The 18,658-nt window shown below is 39.2% G+C and overlaps 1 protein-coding gene across 1 annotated transcript; it reads left to right on the forward strand.

The window, feature by feature from the left end:
• The first annotated feature begins 219 nt into the window (after positions 1-219).
• Positions 220-18,478, forward strand: LOC120046409 (protein FMC1 homolog). The gene is made up of 2 exons (XM_038991619.1): positions 220-401; positions 17,903-18,478. Exons 1-2 carry the CDS (start codon positions 273-275, stop codon positions 18,104-18,106), a joined length of 333 nt encoding a protein of 110 aa, XP_038847547.1. The 5' UTR covers positions 220-272; the 3' UTR covers positions 18,107-18,478.
• The last annotated feature ends 180 nt before the right edge of the window (positions 18,479-18,658 follow it).

Consider the following 18,658-nt stretch of genomic DNA (forward strand, 5'->3'; position numbering starts at 1 on the left):
CTTTGAATCCATACCCACAAAGTATTCCGGATGTTCTGAAGGCAAAGGGGGGACCGACCCGGTACTAGATGGGTGTACCTAATAAACTGTCCACTGAGTGTAATATCTTTTGAATTAGTTATCGACATTGCAATGGTTTGAAACGTGGGCTTTTATTTTGAAGGTTTTAACTATTACTATACGAAAGTGATGTCATTATTTGTGCTCCTGGTAGTAGGTGAGCACGAATGATGTAAATGTCATAGGTGCGCACCCAAACACGCCAGTCCAACATGGCGTCGTTGGCTTCACCTCTCCGCCTTTGCCGGGGGATCCTGAGGGAGATACGAGCGATTAAAGGACTGGAATACAAACAGTCTTTGGCATACAATTATGTTTTAGATCAATTCCGTAAAAACCAGGTAAGTCGTGTTGATGAGCAAATGAGGTTAGCTAGCTACAACTTTAATGAAACCACGACATCTATCCACCATGGTAACGTAAGCTAACGTTAACTTAGCTAGATTGCCGTGGTTAAAAATGTGTTAGTGACCCCAGCCACAATTTAGCCATCCTGGAACGGGTTATCTTCAAGAATAAGCCGCATTCGTGGCTTTGTTATGGGACTAATTTGCTAAATTACAGTGATAAGCTAACGTTATCCAATGGCAACACCAAGTTAGTATCATTGACCCTAACGTTACTAGTAGCTGGCTAACCAAGCCAAGGTGACCGTCACGAGCTTGTGTGTCTAACGTTAATATTAGTGCTACTTTTCCTCCTATGCACTATTATTAGGCCTAGATATTGCAGGACTACCGGCATGAAATTAATAATTATCCATTGTCAATGTTCATTTGCTGCAGAAATGTACAGTGATTCTCAACAGCAGACGCTTCAGAGAGCTTTGGGGTCCCTGAAAAGGCAGGATAACAACTAGGTAACAAATTGAAAATAACAGCAGGCCAAAATATTTCACATTTAATTTAGTGATGCACCGATATGACATTTTTGGCCGATATCCGATATTTTCCTTGCCAAAAGAAAACGATACAGATAACTGATATTTAAAATGTTTGCGCCCTTTTAAGCATTCCAGTACAGTTAAATAGTTAACACACACACATGGACGCAGCGTTCTAAGGCACTGCATCTCAGTGCAAGAGGTGTCACTACAGTCCCTGGTTTGAATCCAGGCTGTATCACATCCGGCCGTGATTGGGAGTCCCATAGGGACGCACACAATTGGCCCAGCGTCGTCCGGGGTAGGCCATCATTGTAAATAAGAATTTGTTCTTAATTGACTTGCCTAGTTAAATAAAGGTTACACACACATTGACCAAAAAGTTATTTTGCTGCATTTACGTTACCAGTAAAACATAATCAAAACCTATTTCTTTCACTTACTTGTTGTGCTGTTTTGTTGTTCATTTGTTCAGTCGTTTCATTCTCAACCAGGATTTCTATTGAACGCGTGTCAAAAAAAGATACACGTCAAAGAGCACTATTTGACCAATCAGGATCTGAATTTGACTGCACGTCACATAATAATTGAACGCGTTCATACATTTTTTTACATAGTTATTACACATTGATTACACTATCACTCGTATTTCATATGTCACAACGATTCATCGATACATATGCTATGATGCTGGTAAAGTTGGCTCGCACACCTACAGTGCTGGTCATAAAAAAAGCTAGCTAGCTCATGGATGCAAACAATGTTCTTCCTCAAAAACATAGCAAAACGACATCTGTTTCAGTAGCTATAGTTAGCTAGCTAACTATATAGCTAAGTGTCATCATCTAAAATAACCATAATTTATAAGACAGGTCTTATTTGATTAATGGTGGTTGGAACCATCTATGTGAAGCTAGCCACGATAAGGATTGAGCCACAATAGTGGATTTTGCGGTTAGCCTTCAAAATTAAAGTATGGCATAATTCTACTAGTTATATTCATTTGCATCACTGTCAATGACATACTTTTATTTTGAAGCCAATCTGCTAATTCCACTATTGTGCCTAATCCTTACTGTGGCAAGCTTCACAACACATAACCCAGCGGTCGAGACTCACTAGCCAGATGAAGCTAGCTGGCTGCTTATAACATCAGCTTTGGGCAACAGGGTTAAGTAGCTGGCTAGCTATTTATTTTCATGAACTGAAGCTCAATTTCAATAGGTGAACAACAAGTGGCAACCTAGCTAATACTTACAAGGATTCCTAAATCATTGCTAAGAATAATGAAAATGACTGCAGTTTCTACTGGTCATTGATTTCAGGCTGGTTGTATTGGTGCTAGCTAGGTACCCCAGAAGTTGCGGTCGAACAAATTATACTTTATTACCAACGCGGTATTGTAAACCCATCGTTCGTGGCCGGTGTTTGCAGACTTTTTTTGTACAGCTTTGACAGTGCTACTGTATCTTTTTTGACACGCAAAGACCCAAACGGCATTCCACAATATGTATGTTGTGAAGCTAATAGCAGTGATGCAATTACTGTGTAACTCCAGTAGGGCAACATCTGGAAAAATAGCGCACTTGGTAGTGTGTACCGGTGCTCGACCAGTCGGCGAAAGCCAACATCACCCACGACAGAGAACGGTTGATAGTCAAGGGTAATGAATTCCATTATCTTGGCTTTAATGGATTTCACCTTCGAGTTGTCTCACTGAAATGTTCTTACTCTTTCAAATGATGCTCGACTTCTTGACTGCTCGATCCACACAGCAGACATTGTGGGCTAGGTTAGGAATGCTGTGTTGCATGTGCAGCACATTTTTTAACGTGGAGTCATTATGTCATGTACCTACGTTATATAGGTATGCATGTCAGCTTTGACATCGGTTTTGCACATTGGTGTTAAACTAAATATCGGTCGATTTAATTTTTAGTTAAGATCGTCTGATTCCGATATGTTCACCGATATATCGTGCATCCCTAATTGAATTGAATATCTGTTTGACAGGTGTCGTGGAAAATCATCTCAGAAATATAACGCTTTATCAGAACTTGTGAAATCAAAAACATGCTTTTATTTACAATAGTATAACCATCTCGAATGTCCCACGGAACACACCCACTCCCAGAGCACTGGTTCGCTCTTTATACCCAAATAGCATATGAGTCCACCCCATATGCAAATAAACATACTTCCCCTAATTCTTCAACATCATTATCTTTTTAGTTCAGGCTTCCTGCTTGTTCACGCATACTAACGCCCATCATCTGCTTTCAGTTAAATTATCATGGTGGCCAGACCCTCTATCCCAGTGTCTCAACTTTCTTCATGTGCCTATGTGTCTGACATGTATGTACGTAATGGACTGGTCAGACTATATGTCTAGTGGGTCTAAGTGCCCTAAACACATATTTCTCTGACAGGTGTATCTCTTTAAAGAATCAGCAGACTATGTGTCTAGTGTCCAATTTCTTTAAGCGCCTATCTGTCTGACATGTATGTTTTGTTTAGTGTAATGGGTAGACTATAAATCTAGTGTGTCCAAGTGCCCAGGCGCTGACATGTCTAGTCAGTCTGTCAGCACAATGGAGAAAATACAAGAGCCAGAACGTCCCTTAGGAGATTTCCATTACCACAGTCTCATAATCAATGTAAACATGTAGTCCATTACTTTAATGTTCAGCTGTCTTATGTCTTCATATGTTATCCATGTATCTTATGTTACTACTACACTATTACACCATCTGCTAATCTTTGGTTTCCTGTATTTACCAGAATGGCAAATGCACTCACATCTGCCTTCTTATACTATTTACCTGTCTATTGTTTAATAGTGTGATATCTACCTACATATGTCACTTACTCCTACATAATCCCTCCTCTTGAGGGTAATTAACCTCAAAAACCATACTAAAAATGACATATAGAGAGTAGATATCAATACCAACAATTGACTAAAACATTATCAAAATAAAGCTTACAAATCACTTGTACCAAACATCTCCAATACATAAACACAGACAGGAAGAAAAGATCCAATTGAAACATAATATACTTACAAAACCCAACTAGATCAAACATCTCCAATTAATAACATAAAATAGGAATGAAAGATCTAGTTAAAATAAAAAACACTAATAATCAACCATTATATTTTGATGAAGCAATGAGCATGTAGTATGAATCCCTGCCTGATTATAGCATATATAATTAATCCATTCTAAGTTCATATTTGGTGTTATCCACAAAAATATAGATTCAAATCCTGATTTAACCTCATCTCTGGCCTTGAAATCCCTAGGTAGACCTCTAAGCAGTCCAATTGCATTAAGGTATATCTCAGGATCCTTCTCATAAGCCCTTTTAACTCTAGGTTTTACATAGTCATCATGGGGTGATTTAATAATCGTAACCTATTTAATTGCTCTAAGGCACAAAGACCAATCCATCCATCAGGCAATACATTCAACAGTTAGTTTTTTCCACACATCCAGAAACTATCAGCGATACCTCTGTCTTGATTTTTCAACATAGTAAGAGATGGCGCAACCTGAGTTATGTAACTACACAACCCTTTTCTATTCATAATCAACCCTTTATCATTACTTTTACGAACTCCCGCATTCTCTAACACCCAAATAGTATCACATTCTACAGTGGTGTTTCCTACATCAATTCCTTCGGTGTGGTGTCTGTAAAAACATTCATATTTTCCTTTAACCACGGTACCTCTGTCTAATTGAGGTACATTTAATTCAGTTCTAATATTATAGGCAACACAATCATTGTCTCCCAGCATGGTCTCATTTAACATAGTTTTACCCCTAGTGCTTACCCAGAGCAATCCTACATTTTATGTCACACAAGGGAATAGAATACTTTCTATTGGTACAATAGTCATTTTTCCAACTTACACAGTTTTTAAATGATGCTGGTTCAGAGACTATTAAAAGATCAGACAAAGGTGATTTTCTTCACAAAATACAATTGTCCATTCTGTGTCTGTTTGCCATATACTTAGCCCATTCATATCACTTCTTCTTCACTACTTCTTCTCGTGTGGTGTCCTTGAGTGCTTCTGATTCTGATATATCTAATTCTGTTGCTTTTTCAATGTTCTTATCTTGAGGTAGATCATTAGAGTTTATCAGAAAGTTTCAAATATCAGTAAAAACTCTCCTGACTGATGTCTCAGGTTGCTTTGTTGGCACGGTGGTCTGCTTGGTAAGGGCAGTCGATGTCATCTAGTGGTGCTACTCCCTTCGGTCACTGTTGTTCTTGTTATTTCAACTATTAATTCTTCACCTTCAACTGGTTCAATCTGATTCATGATGAGCACCCTCTCGTCTTTTTCTTTGATTAATGTCAGATCACATCCTTTCGGATCCCAAACGACTTGTCCCTTTGTTTGGTGATGTGTCCATCCACAGAGTGCCATCTCCGATAAGGGTTTGATCCTTATGATTGAGATAGACTTCAGTTCTCCTGCTTCTGTTATAAATTGAGGTGGAACATAGATTCTAACCTTGTCAGTCTTTTTGGATTGTTCGGCTGATTCCATTCTTCTCTTCCTGCTCCCACCATACATCTTGATTGTGCATTAGTCTGTTGTTTCTATACTAGCATTCACTGTTACTTCTGTTATGTCAATGTCATTATTCTTTTGTTGTTCTAACATCAATTGTCTGTAAAGGAGGCCATTCAAAAGTTTTAAAAGTCAATTGTAGGGTAATCCCCATTTTCTTCAGCTTGCGGGACTTTTCCTCCTCTTTCTTCACCTGAGGCTCCCTCCTCAGGCCGGACTTAGCTTCCATCTGGAAGGGTTTCAATTTTAGGGAAGAAACGTTCTTATTCTGTTCTTATTCTGTTCCTTGTGAGGCCTCTCCTCCTCTTCTGGGTGCATTAGTCGGTGCACGTGTCATATTTTGGCTTTCACTTGATTTGCTGTTTTCTTGGCTCCTCCCTGGCGTCTCAATCGTTTCCGCTGCTCCTGCTCCCTCCAGGCTCCCTCCTGGTGAATCAGCATCCTCTGTGTCCTCATCTCTATGTGGTTGTATCCTTCTCTCTGTTAGGACTCAGCTGCAGTGGTTCAGATGGTACCACGTCTGGCTTCCTTTCACTTGGACTGCTGTTTTTGTGGCTGTTGCCACCTCGTAGGGTCCTTCTCTCCTCGGTGGATCCCACTTCCTCCGGAACCCTCGAACGTGGACTAGATCTCCTGGTATCACTGGGAGAGGTCCTTCTGGTCCCCTTGGATCATCAGACGCAGAACCTCTCATCCTGGTTCAGGTTTCTGCCTACTTTCTGTGAAGCATTCATACTTAGAGACTTATGGCCTCTGTTCTATGATTGCACCATACATCCTCTTACTTCCATCACTCATCACACAACAAACAGACATTCCAGCTGAAGCTGGCGAACCCCTCTCCTTCTGGTTTCCTAAACATAAGACTTGGAAAACAACAGACAAAACATAACAGCATTGACAATGTTATGTGTTATGCATAAATATATTCATGCAAACTGAAATCTGAGACCATGACAATTCCCACTCTCTCTTTACCTGACTCTATGCCTCCAGGATACTTTTCTGCTGGACTCCACAAAAATAAAAGCCCTAAAAAGCTTCCTCATGCTTCCACCCAGTCTTCCCCTTTCGGCCACAGGTTCTGAGAGGTGTTCCCAAATCATGTCATTTTTACTTAGTTTCCCATCTGCTCCATTTCAACTGATAATCATGTGCATAACCTACAATTAACATTATCTCTTCTTGAATTAATTCAACACTGTATATGCTTTCATATCAATCCCTTTAACATGTTTGTTTAGAGTATAATATCCTATCATCCATTCTCTTTCACATGATGTATTAAAAATAAAACAAGTAGCCTCCAAACTCAACCCAGTATGTCTATAGTGGAATCTAGTCTCTCTCTCTTTCTCTCTCTAATTTCACATCCTCTGTCATGGTGTTTTCAAGCTCACCCATTATTCAGCTGGACCTTACTTCTCGTGAGACTTATGCACCCACCAAAGAGAGACATGAAGAACTTTACCACTGCAGTGTTGTAAGAAGTATACCACCAGCCTGGTGTATCTTGATGTACACTCAATCTCCAGAATGCAGCCCAAGCCCTTCCATTTCTGGCTGTTTTTTCCTGAGGACATACACACTAACACATGGGTTATTTCCTGACAACATTAGCAAGATCACTAAATCTTAATTTTTAATAACAGCCCTATGTAACCATTCTGCCTCAAATACCTGGCCTCCTGCCACAGAAATATTCAATGATAGTCAAATGATGTTCCCTACATCAACTGCTGTACAATAACATGTAATCAGTCAAATGTCTTCCAGTTGGATTAATATCCAATCCTATCAAAACTAAGTAATAAGTTTCTTAAACTTTTGCTCTAGTGTTCAAAATGCCACCACTTATTCTTTTTACCATATCTTTAGATATGTGAATTGTTCTATTTACTTTAGAATTGTCCCTATATTTTACACAGCCAGCTGTCTTTCCTTTTCTGTGAATTATCTCTATTATTATACATAGTTTCTAGAAATAACACCCCTTCACTACCATTACCTTCATTTATGAGTCCCCTAACCCATAACAGCCATTGTTTGATACATACTTAAAACATCCTTAAGTCAATTTATATATCATTTATATCAGTATCAGTCCCTCCTCAGGAACATATACACAACCTTATGTTCCTCAAAACAAAAATAAATTGACCAAACGAGAAAAAGAGAAAAAAAAATTATAATAATTACACATTTGCAATAAATTTCCACTATTCGTAATGTAATTAAACCTGGAGAAAACGTCCATCTGTTTCATTTTATGCCCATGTTATTATTGGTCTCTTTCTTCTTCATTCTTGGGTATCATCGCACAACAGACTATCTTTTTATTCAATTAAACATTAGATTTTATCATTCCAATTCCAATGACATTATAAAACAAACAAAAAAAAAAAAAAACCTTTAATCTAATATTCTGTAAGTTTTGTCAACCACCTTGTCTCAGGATTAGTTTCCAGAGCTTCCCTAGGCCTATTAAATTTAAACAGTTCTATATCTAAATAACTAAACAGTTATTTCTTAAATACATTTTCCAACCCAATATTCAGGATAACAGTCCTTAGTGTTTACTTTAACTCAAATTTGACCTTATCTATTCAATACACAACATCCCTTTAATAATTAACATTTATACTAAACCCTTTTATTACCAGTACCATCTATTTTCCCAATAGCCCTTTTGTCTCAGTTTCTCTCATGAATGGCCTGATAATAAAAAAATCAGTACCCCAAAAACTTTAAGTCATTATTCTCCCAACAAATATAATGTCATTTCAGCATGTCTTTTTTTAGATACAGTTCACAGGTCATCAGACACAGTTGTCCCTCACTGTTCAGTCGGTTAGGGTGGGTTTGATCTCCACACCCACTTGTGGTGATATTCTCTCCCATGCCTTAAAGCATTCTGACGTCACCTTCTTATGATAACTCCCTTATTCCACCAGTGTTCTCTCAGATGAATTACAGATGATGTATTTATCAACAAAAACCCTCACAAACCCACACTCCAATAAACCCGTTGGAATAACTTTCAACACTTTTTATATGCATAATGAACAAAACACATTTGTGTATTTACCCAAAGACCATAACCCCAAGGAACTGATAGTTTTACCTATGAACCCATGTTATATCAAAAATAAAAATAAACCTATTCGAATAACTTATTCAATTTAAGGGTACAACTCTTCATAATTTTCCCAGAGACATAATAGATTTTCAAAGTAATTATACAGTTTGAATAGAGTCTGGTGTCTTAAACATTTTATAAGTAAATCCCACCTGTTCCAACAATTTCTAGTAAAAGGTGATCAGTCTTTCACAGGAAATTCCTAGGATTCAGGGCATTTTGACACCATTAATATGTTTCCACTCCCCCTTTCTTTAGGAGCAACTTAAATACATTTTTCAAAAACATGTTCATCCTTTTGCATACCCAATTTGAAACTGAATTGGAAAAAACCCTTCCAATATATCTACTAATGCATATTCATTCCCAGTACATGGTGTACTCACTAGTGAACCATAAGCTAATAATAGCAAAGGAACTGGACTCACTCATCCAGAACTCCATGTTTTAGCCTTATCCAGATATTTTTATTTTTAAAGCGGCTGACTTTAATTAACTGCTTTCCACAGTAATGCAGTCTCCAATGACATTGTTGACCAGAGAAGATTAAAAAAAACCTTTTTTTTTTTTTCCTTATTCTTTCTGGAAAAGAAAGTGTACATATCGTTAATATTCACAATGTTACCTTTTAGTCAGCAAACCAATAATTTTACTTATCCATAGATTTTATTCTAAAGCGTCTTTAACAGTTCCAGAGAATTGTGGTATAGAATGTCTAACAATTAAAATTCCATCGTTACTCTACTAGATGTCAAGTCAAACGTGATCTAATACTTCTTCTTGACCACATATAAACTGTAATCTCTATGAAACACTCATTGTTCGCTCAGAGACTATACACCGACAAGTAAAAAATTCCATTCTCACTAACCTCAAACCGATTAGTTGTTTGTTATTTTGACAAGGATATAAACTCTTGTATAGCGGCATTTCCTACTACCGCACTAAGTTCTAATGTCACATTACACTAATTTTCCCATACCCGATATACCTATATCCAGAACAGAGAGCTATTTTCTTATTGGTTCTTAGATCTTGTCAATAGTTCTGCCAATCACCCGCACGTCTGCGAGGACTAGAGGAACCACACACACAACCCCATCGCAATGTATTTTCTGATGATAGAATGTTGACATCAGAATGCCTGCAAATCGAGCTTCACATTTTGGTCCCATGTGACTGTTTAATTCCCTTGTCCTATTTATCCTGTTTATCAGGTAATAGTGTCCTTCTCTCCCTATTCTATGGAAACAGTCATTTTGTTGTCATGCCACTAATTATTTATTTATTTTTCCTAAATACTCCCATGTATTATACACCTTTTATTTACTATTTTTCCAAGGTAGAGCGAATCCCCTTTCCAATTAAAAATTCATTTGTCACATCACTTAATTTCTCTTCTCAAACCACGCTCTATATAGTACAGACATTATTTCTGAATACTACAGATGACTTAATGTCTTATTCTAGTACAATACTTCAAATATCACTGTGTTTTTCCCTTTACAGATATCATTATTTATTAATTTTATAATTCTAATCAATTTTATGATTACATTTACATTACATTTAAGTCATTTAGCAAATGCTCTTATCCAGAGCGACTTACAAATTGGAAAGTTCATACATATTCATCCTGGTCCCCCGTGGGAATTTAACCCTCAACCCTGGCGTTGCAAGCACCATGCTCTACCAACTGAGTCACACCAGTCCACTGCCCGCTCCGTTAAGATCTCTATCTAACGTCTTACTTTTACCTTTATTAATTTATTTTGTCTATACTTTCTTACCTATTCTCTATATTCTTATTATTTCATTGTCTTTTATCCCATTTTACTGTTTAATTCCCGATTCACGGTTTTAGTGAAACAAACCTCTCATATTCTGGTCTCTGTCCTTCAGGCTATTTTTAGACCGCAGTCTCTGTGGGTACAGAGTGATAGACGGCCTGTTTTTTTCCTCTTCCTTTGTTACACCGTTCGTGAATCCTTAATCTGTCCTGAATTTCACTATTTATCACTATTTATTTTAACACCTTTTTTAGTATTTTACTATGGTCGCTTATTACTTTATCACATCAGTGTTTTTATCCTTGATTATAACTTATTTTACTTCGATGTTCCTTAATTTCGTTCCTCTTCCCTGTGAGAGTTAAATGCACTCTCCTTCTCAAATTACACTCAGTTAACTGTCAGAGAGGCTTGCGCATGCCTCTTCCTACCAGCAGTTGGTCACAGACACACACACACACAACCCATCCTTCCTTTCTTCCTAATGTTCTATCTCTACACAGATCTACTCATTTCTTACAACATTATCATTCATCCTTTTATGTTTCATCTGTTCATTCAATCCCTTTGTTTTTACCTCAAAACAACTTAGTCTTTCTTTATTGACTTAATTCACTTCCTCCTACATAAGCCTAGACTTCTAGGATTTCTACAATATGACGAGACTACTGTCTAATCGGATCAGCTTGTCTTCATATTCTATTCACCCCCCCAATACTGATCTTTACTTCTATTATTAGAGTAGTATTGTGGCGTGACCTACTGAATTACAAAACCCTGTTAGCTAGACAGAGCGGTTTTTTATTCGCAGGATTTCTTTTGCATTTGAACGCCGCACAATCGGGCAAACGTCCTAAATATTCATCCGTACAGTCCCCCTTTCGGGGCGGTAACCATGAATATTTATTTAACTACTGATTTATGTTTTGACCGTATAAACTAATTTTGCAGTTGAACGCCGCACAATCGGGCCAACGTTTTCCTGCAACCTAATATTTCACCCGTACAGTCCTCCTTTCAGAGCGTTAACCATGAAATATTTATTTAACTACTGATTTATGCTTTGACCATATAAGCTACTTTTGCAGTTGAACGCCGCACAATCGGGCTAACGTTCTTTCTGCCTTCTAAATATTCACCAACAGACCCTTCTGCCGCGAATATCCCACCCAAGCAGACCTCTTTAAAAATGTTCCTTTTTTTAAAGAGCGGTATCGTGGCTTCCTAACTACTTATTTATGCAGTTCTCTGTTATTTTTTAGAGCCGTTATTCATAAGTAACCTGTCCAAGCATTCCTTCTACTAATTTTATTGAAGAGGTATCACAGGATTTTCTACCTACATTATCTGTTTTTACCGTATGGGCTGTCCCACATTATAGCCAGCCATCTCAGCCAGATGGCGCAAACAAGCACATCATTTAAGCTACACATTCGAACGGTCTAATCAGAACGAGCGCATGCTCCACTAAACACCTAACACAAACAAAGTTCACATCGCCTATTCACTCATTCTCTATACATGCGCATGCATTTATATTTAATACAATTCCCCAAATTACACATACATGCAAATTCATTTGAATTCAAAAGTTCTTTCGTTTTTACTGGTTTCTTTTTAGGAAATTTGAAAGAGAGACTTACATGGCGCCCCTCTCGCTGAGACAGGATCTCTGAAGCAATCCATACAAACATTTCAACTATGTAAGAACAAGCTTACCTTTTTATAGTTGTGGCCATAGTGTTTGCAAGATTGTCCAAAGAAACTATCTCCAGCCCTGGACGCCATTCCTCAGTCCCTGTCCCTCCTGGCTCAGCTCGCCAAATATGTCGTGGAAAATCATCTCAGAAATATAACGCTTTATCAGAACTTGTGAAATCAAAAACATGCTTTTATTTACAATAGTATAACCATCTCGAATGTCCCACGGAACACACCCACTCCCAGAGCACTGGTTCGCTCTTTATACCCAAATAGCATATGAGTCCACCCCATATGCAAATAAACATACTTCCCCTAATTCTTCAACATCATTATCTTTTTAGTTCAGGCTTCCTGCTTGTTCACGCATACTAACACCCATCATCTGCTTTCAGTTAAATTATCATGGTGGCCAGACCCTCTATCCCAGTGTCTCAACTTTCTTCATGTGCCTATGTGTCTGACATGTATGTACGTAATGGACTGGTCAGACTATATGTCTAGTGGGTCTAAGTGCCCTAAACACATATTTCTCTGACAGGTGTATCTCTTTAAAGAATCAGCAGACTATGTGTCTAGTGTCCAATTTCTTTAAGCGCCTATCTGTCTGACATGTATGTTTTGTTTAGTGTAATGGGTAGACTATAAATCTAGTGTGTCCAAGTGCCCAGGCGCTGACATGTCTAGTCAGTCTGTCAGCACAATGGAGAAAATACAAGAGCCAGAACGTCCCTTAGGAGATTTCCATTACCACAGTCTCATAATCAATGTAAACATGTAGTCCATTACTTTAATGTTCAGCTGTCTTATGTCTTCATATGTTATCCATGTATCTTATGTTACTACTACACTATTACACCATCTGCTAATCTTTGGTTTCCTGTATTTACCAGAATGGCAAATGCACTCACATCTGCCTTCTTATACTATTTACCTGTCTATTGTTTAATAGTGTGATATCTACCTACATATGTCACTTACTCCTACACAGGCATTGACATATTGTGAGTGTCATTGAATATGGTCTGATGTTGGGGCGGTTGGTGGATTTCTTTGCGACCGTGGGCCTGGGGGAAAAAAGATTAGATTGATATAGCTAGCCAATCATAGCATTCCTTTCTTCTTGGCAAATGTGTTACCAACCATTCAAACTCATAAACTTAACAAATGTAGGCTTCATTCAAACATTGACCAAGAATACTAGGCAAAATGGTAAGACCATAGCCCAACCATGAGATGGGACACGATCCTCTCTTCATGCAGTAGGCTATATATTCACCCTGACCCCACTGACTACATCCTCTTTAGTTAGTAGATGTGATGTAGTATACAATGTAAAGTTAGCCATTTTTTCCCAATAAATGTTATTTCTCATGCTTTGTGAACAACAGGTCATTTTCCAACAATGCAGAGAGAACGATGATTTTTAAAAATGTAAATGACATTTTTTAAATATTTTTTTTATTTTTTAAATACATTTTACCCCCTTTTCTCCCCAATTTTCGTGGTATCCAATCGCTAGTAATTACTATCTTGTCTCATCGCTACAACTCCCGTACGGGCTCGGGAGAGACGAAGGTCGAAAGCCATGCGTCCTCCGAAGCACAACCCAACCAAGCCGCACTGCTTCTTAACACAGCGCGCCTCCAACCCGGAAGCCAGCCGCACCACTGTGTCGGAGGAAACACCGTGCACCTGGCCCCCTCGGTTAGCGCGCCCGGCCTGCCACAGGAGTCGCTGGAGCGCAATGAGACAAGGATATCCCTACCGGCCAAACCCTCCCTAACCCGGACGACGCTAGGCCAATTGTGCGTCGCCCCACGGACCTCCCGGTCGCGGCCGGCTGCGACAGAGCCTGGGCGCGAACCCAGAGACTCTGGTGGCGCAGCTAGCGCTGCGATGCAGTGCCCTAGACCACTGTGCCACCCGGGAGGCGTAAATGACATTTTAACACGAGGAATAAATACACTGTGAATAAAAATAATAACATGGCTATATACAGGAAGTAGTACCAGCGAGTCGATGTGCAGGAGTAAGAGGCAATTGAGGTAGCTTGCGTATAGGTAGGGGTAAAGTGACTAAGCAATACGATGGGTAATAGACAGTAGCATCAGCTATGTGGAGAGTATGAAAGTCAGTGTGCGCTGTCAGTGTGCGTGTGTGTTGGGATGTAAAGTGTGTCTGGGTAGAGTCCAGTGTGTGCATCGTCAGTGTAAGAGAGTTGGTGCAAAGAAGGGTCAATGCAGGTAGTCCGGGTAGCCATTTGATTAGCTATTTAGCAGTGATATGTTTGGATTTCTGAACTTCAAATGTTATTCATCATTAGCTGTAGTAGAGACCGGAGGGGTGCCATAGCCGAGGGGCTACACCAGAGGTTAATGGTTATCTGTAGGAGGAAAGTATATAGTGGGTGCAATTAAGCTTGGAATGTTCTGAGTGTAGGGAAAGCGATCACATGGTAGGCATTGATAAGGGGAGAGCGCCATGGATTAGTGATGAAGGAGGTCGAGGTCAGGTCACGTTACGGGAGAAAGAAAAGTTTCTGGCACGTATCACTTAGTTTCCTGCCTAGCAATATAGATGCAATGTTTGTTCAGATGTGTAGGAGGAGACTCAGCGTAAGAGAAAGGGTTAAATATCAGTGCTTGTGTATACAATGTCTTTGTCTAAGGCAGCTGTATTGATCCTCTGGGAAGAATAAACTTGGTGTGAGTTCATCATAGTGTACGTTAGGTTCTAATTCTCAGAGTAAAAACACAACAGCAATCTTATGGCTTGGCGGTAGAAGCTGTTCAGGATCCTGTTGATTCCAAACTCTGTTATTATATAGTCCAACAACATCTGCTCCCCGGGCGCCGATGACATCGATTAAGGCAGCCGCCCGCACCTCTCTGATTCAGTGGTTGGGTTAAATGCGGGAGACACATTTCAGTTGAATGCGTTCATTTGTGCAACTGACTAGGTATCCCCTTTCCTTTAGAAAGTCTACACCTCCTTGAACTTTTTTCACATTTTACTGCCTTAAAATTCAATCTAACAATGGATTAAATATTTTTTTCTACAGATCTAGCAACCTACTCCTCATTTTAAAATTGAAAGAATGAAAAAAACATAAGTTGGACAAGTCTCCAACCCCCTGAGTTAATACTTGGTGGAATCACCTTGGGCAGCTGTGAATCATTTGGAATAAGATTCTACCAACTTTTTCCAACTCTTCAGGTTACATGCACTCAGTTGCTAGTTTATTAGGTACACCACCCTGTTCAAGAAAATGGTTAGCTCCTAGAGACAGTGAGTCACGTGGCCATGGGTTGCTATATAAAGCAGGCAGACAGGCATCAAGGCATTCATTTTAATGTTTGATTGAACGTTAGAATTGGCCAAACGAGTGACCTAAGCTACTTTGAACATGGTATAATCGTCGGTGCCAAGCACACCGGTTCCAGTATCTCAGAAGCGACCGGCCTCCTGGGCTTTTCACGCATGACAGTGTCTAGGGTTTACCAAGAATGGAGCGACAAACATCCAGTCAGCGGCAGTCCTGTGGGCAAAAACAGCTCGTTGATGAGAGAGGTTGAAGGAAAATGGCAAGAATCGTGCAAGCTAGCATGTGGGCCACAAACAGGGAAATAACGGTGGTGTGCAGAACGGCATTTCGGAACTCACAACAGGTCTACACAACATACTCCTAATTTTCACGGATGGGCTATTGCAGCAGACGACCACACCGGGTTCCACTCCTATCAGCTTAAAACAAGAAGAAGCGGCTCCAGTGGGCACGTGATCACCAATACTGGACAATTGGGGAGTGGTAAAACATTGCCTGGTCCGACCAATCCCGGTTCTTGTTGCGTCACGAGTGAAACCATCTCTATTTTCAAGTATTGTGGTGGCAGCATCATGCTATGGGTATGCTTGTCACCGGCAGGGACTGGGAAGTTTGTTAGGATCAAAAGACATATGAAAGGAGCACAGCCCAGGCAAAAAGCTACAGAAAAACCCACCTCAGTCTTCTGAAAACCTAACCCTGGAGTAGAGTTTTATTTTTCAGTGGGACAAATAAACATTTTAATGCAAAAGACACACCAGAATGGCTTTTAAAAGTGGTTGATGTTCCTGAATGGCCCAGTCTCAGTCCTGACTTGTCTCAGATTTAGATTTGTTTTTATATAATTGTATTTTTTAAATTATTTTTAAGCAGATTTAAGATTTTACATATTGCTGTCCATCAATGATTCACAACCAAATTTACTGAGCTTGAGAAATGTTGATTTAAAAACTATAGCTATGCAGTATTTTTACCTTTAAGAGTTGTGTGAAGTTGGTAGAATCTTAATGAAAGTTATTTACAGCTGTAATGGTTGCCAAAGATGCTTCCACCAAGTATTAAACCTCTTAGTGCGGAGATCCTGCTAGCGGGATCAAATTCGACAACATCCGGTGAAATCAGAGCGCGCCACATTCAAAATACAAAATCGTAATATTAAACATTCATGAAAATACAAGTCTCATACATGATTCTTTAGCTTAGAATCTTGGTAATCGAACTGTGTTGTCAGATTTCAAAAAGGCTTTACGGCGAAAGCATAGCATTCGATTGTCTGAGGACCGTGCCTCACATTGGCATATTTTCCAAACCAGCACAGGTGTCACGAAATAGCAAATAGCGATAAAATAAATCACTTACTTTTGAAGATCTTCCTCTGTTTGCAATTCCAAGGGTCCCAGCTACACAATGAATGGTCGTTTTGTTCGATAAAGTTCTTCTTTATATCCCAAAAACGCAGTTTAGTTGGCGCCATTGAATTCAATAATCCAGTCCTTCAACATGCATACAAAGGATTCCAAAAAGTTACCAGCAAAGTTCGTCCAAACGAGTCAAACGATGTTTTTATTAATCCTCAGGTTGTCTAATATCTAAATAAACGATAATATTTCAGATGGAGATTACTATGTTTAATGGCAAAGGAAAAGAACGAAGAGCGCACCCACGTTCACGGCACAAAAAGTCTACTTTTGCCCTGACGCTCAACTTGGAAAGACTACAAATACTTCTTCATTTTTCAAAAAAACAAGCCTAAAACCTTGTATAAAGACTGATATCTACTGGAAGCCATAGGAACTGCAATTTGGGAGGTGAAAATTAGATCTTTCAATAGCATTGCATTGGAAGGCATTCGGAGCTCCAAAAACAAATTTTCCGGATCGATTTTCCTTGGGTTTTCACCTGCTGTATCACTTCTGTTATACTCAGACATGATTAGTTTTCTATCCAATTCTACCAATTATATGCATATCCTAGCTTCTGGGCCTGAGTAACATGCAGTTTACTTTGGGCACGTCAGACAGGCGGAAATTCAGGAAACTAGCCTTACTCGCAGAGAGGTTAACTCTGGGGTGTGAAGACACACAATCAAGACATCTTGTATTTGTTTATTAATTTGGAAAATGTTCTATAACTTTCTTTCACTTTGAAATTGTACAGTATTGTAGGTTGTGTAGCTCTGTAGGGGGAAAAATCTAATTTAATCCCTTTTAGATTTTATTTTAAGGCAGCAAAATGTGAAGACAAGGGGGGTGTTTACTTTCACTAGGCACTTTATATTTCTTTAGTAAATGTATCATATCTATTTGCAAGTGTAATTGCTGCATAAATTCACCTTCAAGATGGTGACGTTAGTGTCATTGTTATGCATGGTTATACATGCTTTTTATCTTAATTCTGCCCGTTCTTTTAGATCACTGGGGAGAGATATTGTCGTGCTCAGGAGGAGGCCCTCCATGCTTCGCACAGCTACCTCTGTCTGCTCACCTCCACCCGGCAACACATGGCTCTCTACGACATGTACCATGGGAAAGGGCAGCGTGACACAGAGGAGATGGCAGGAATTGTGGGGCTCAGGCTGCCCACTCAGCCTGGAGGGAAGGGCTGGGAGAAGTGAGAGAAGGGATGGGAGAAGACTCTCGTACAACACCAGAGGGTTGTAAATCATCACGCTGGACCTAATGCTATTTTGCTCTTTTACAAAACAGAGGAAGAGATGAAGGACTGTGAATTGTGATTTTATACAAGGGAGGATCAAAGCTATTAGAAATATGAGATTCCCAGCTCTCCCTACCACTCCTCACTTTCTATGTCTGTCTCAAGACAATGGCTGTAATTAAAATCTTTGTAAATACAATGGGACAAATTTAGCCAAATAAAGGTATTAATCACTTTTATCGGGTCACCATGACATCACACTTTTCTTGCAATCCGTATGCTGCTAGTGCCTGTTAATAATCTGCTAATAAAACATAAGCAATTAAATAATGATATCCCTTTTGACCTCAATTCAGTAAGGTTTACTTGGAGCAATGTATGATGTTCAGGTAAAGCACTCATACTCGGCAGATAAAACTGATGAGAACTAATTCAGTCATATTTATATTTTAAAGGACATCAGGCAATTAAAATTCCTGGTTAATTAAAATATTAAGCATTACAAAGAGGG

This window comes from Salvelinus namaycush, chromosome 4 (assembly GCF_016432855.1).
Source record: "Salvelinus namaycush isolate Seneca chromosome 4, SaNama_1.0, whole genome shotgun sequence".
NCBI classification, from domain to species: Eukaryota; Metazoa; Chordata; class Actinopteri; order Salmoniformes; family Salmonidae; genus Salvelinus; species Salvelinus namaycush.

Coding starts and splice junctions, on each gene's coding strand:
- LOC120046409 (XM_038991619.1), top strand. CDS start 273: ATGGCGTCGTTGGCTTCACCTCTCCGCCTTTGCCGGGGGATCCTGAGG. Junction 402..17,902: donor ATCAATTCCGTAAAAACCAG/GTAAGTCGTGTT, acceptor CCGTTCTTTTAG/ATCACTGGGGAGAGATATTG.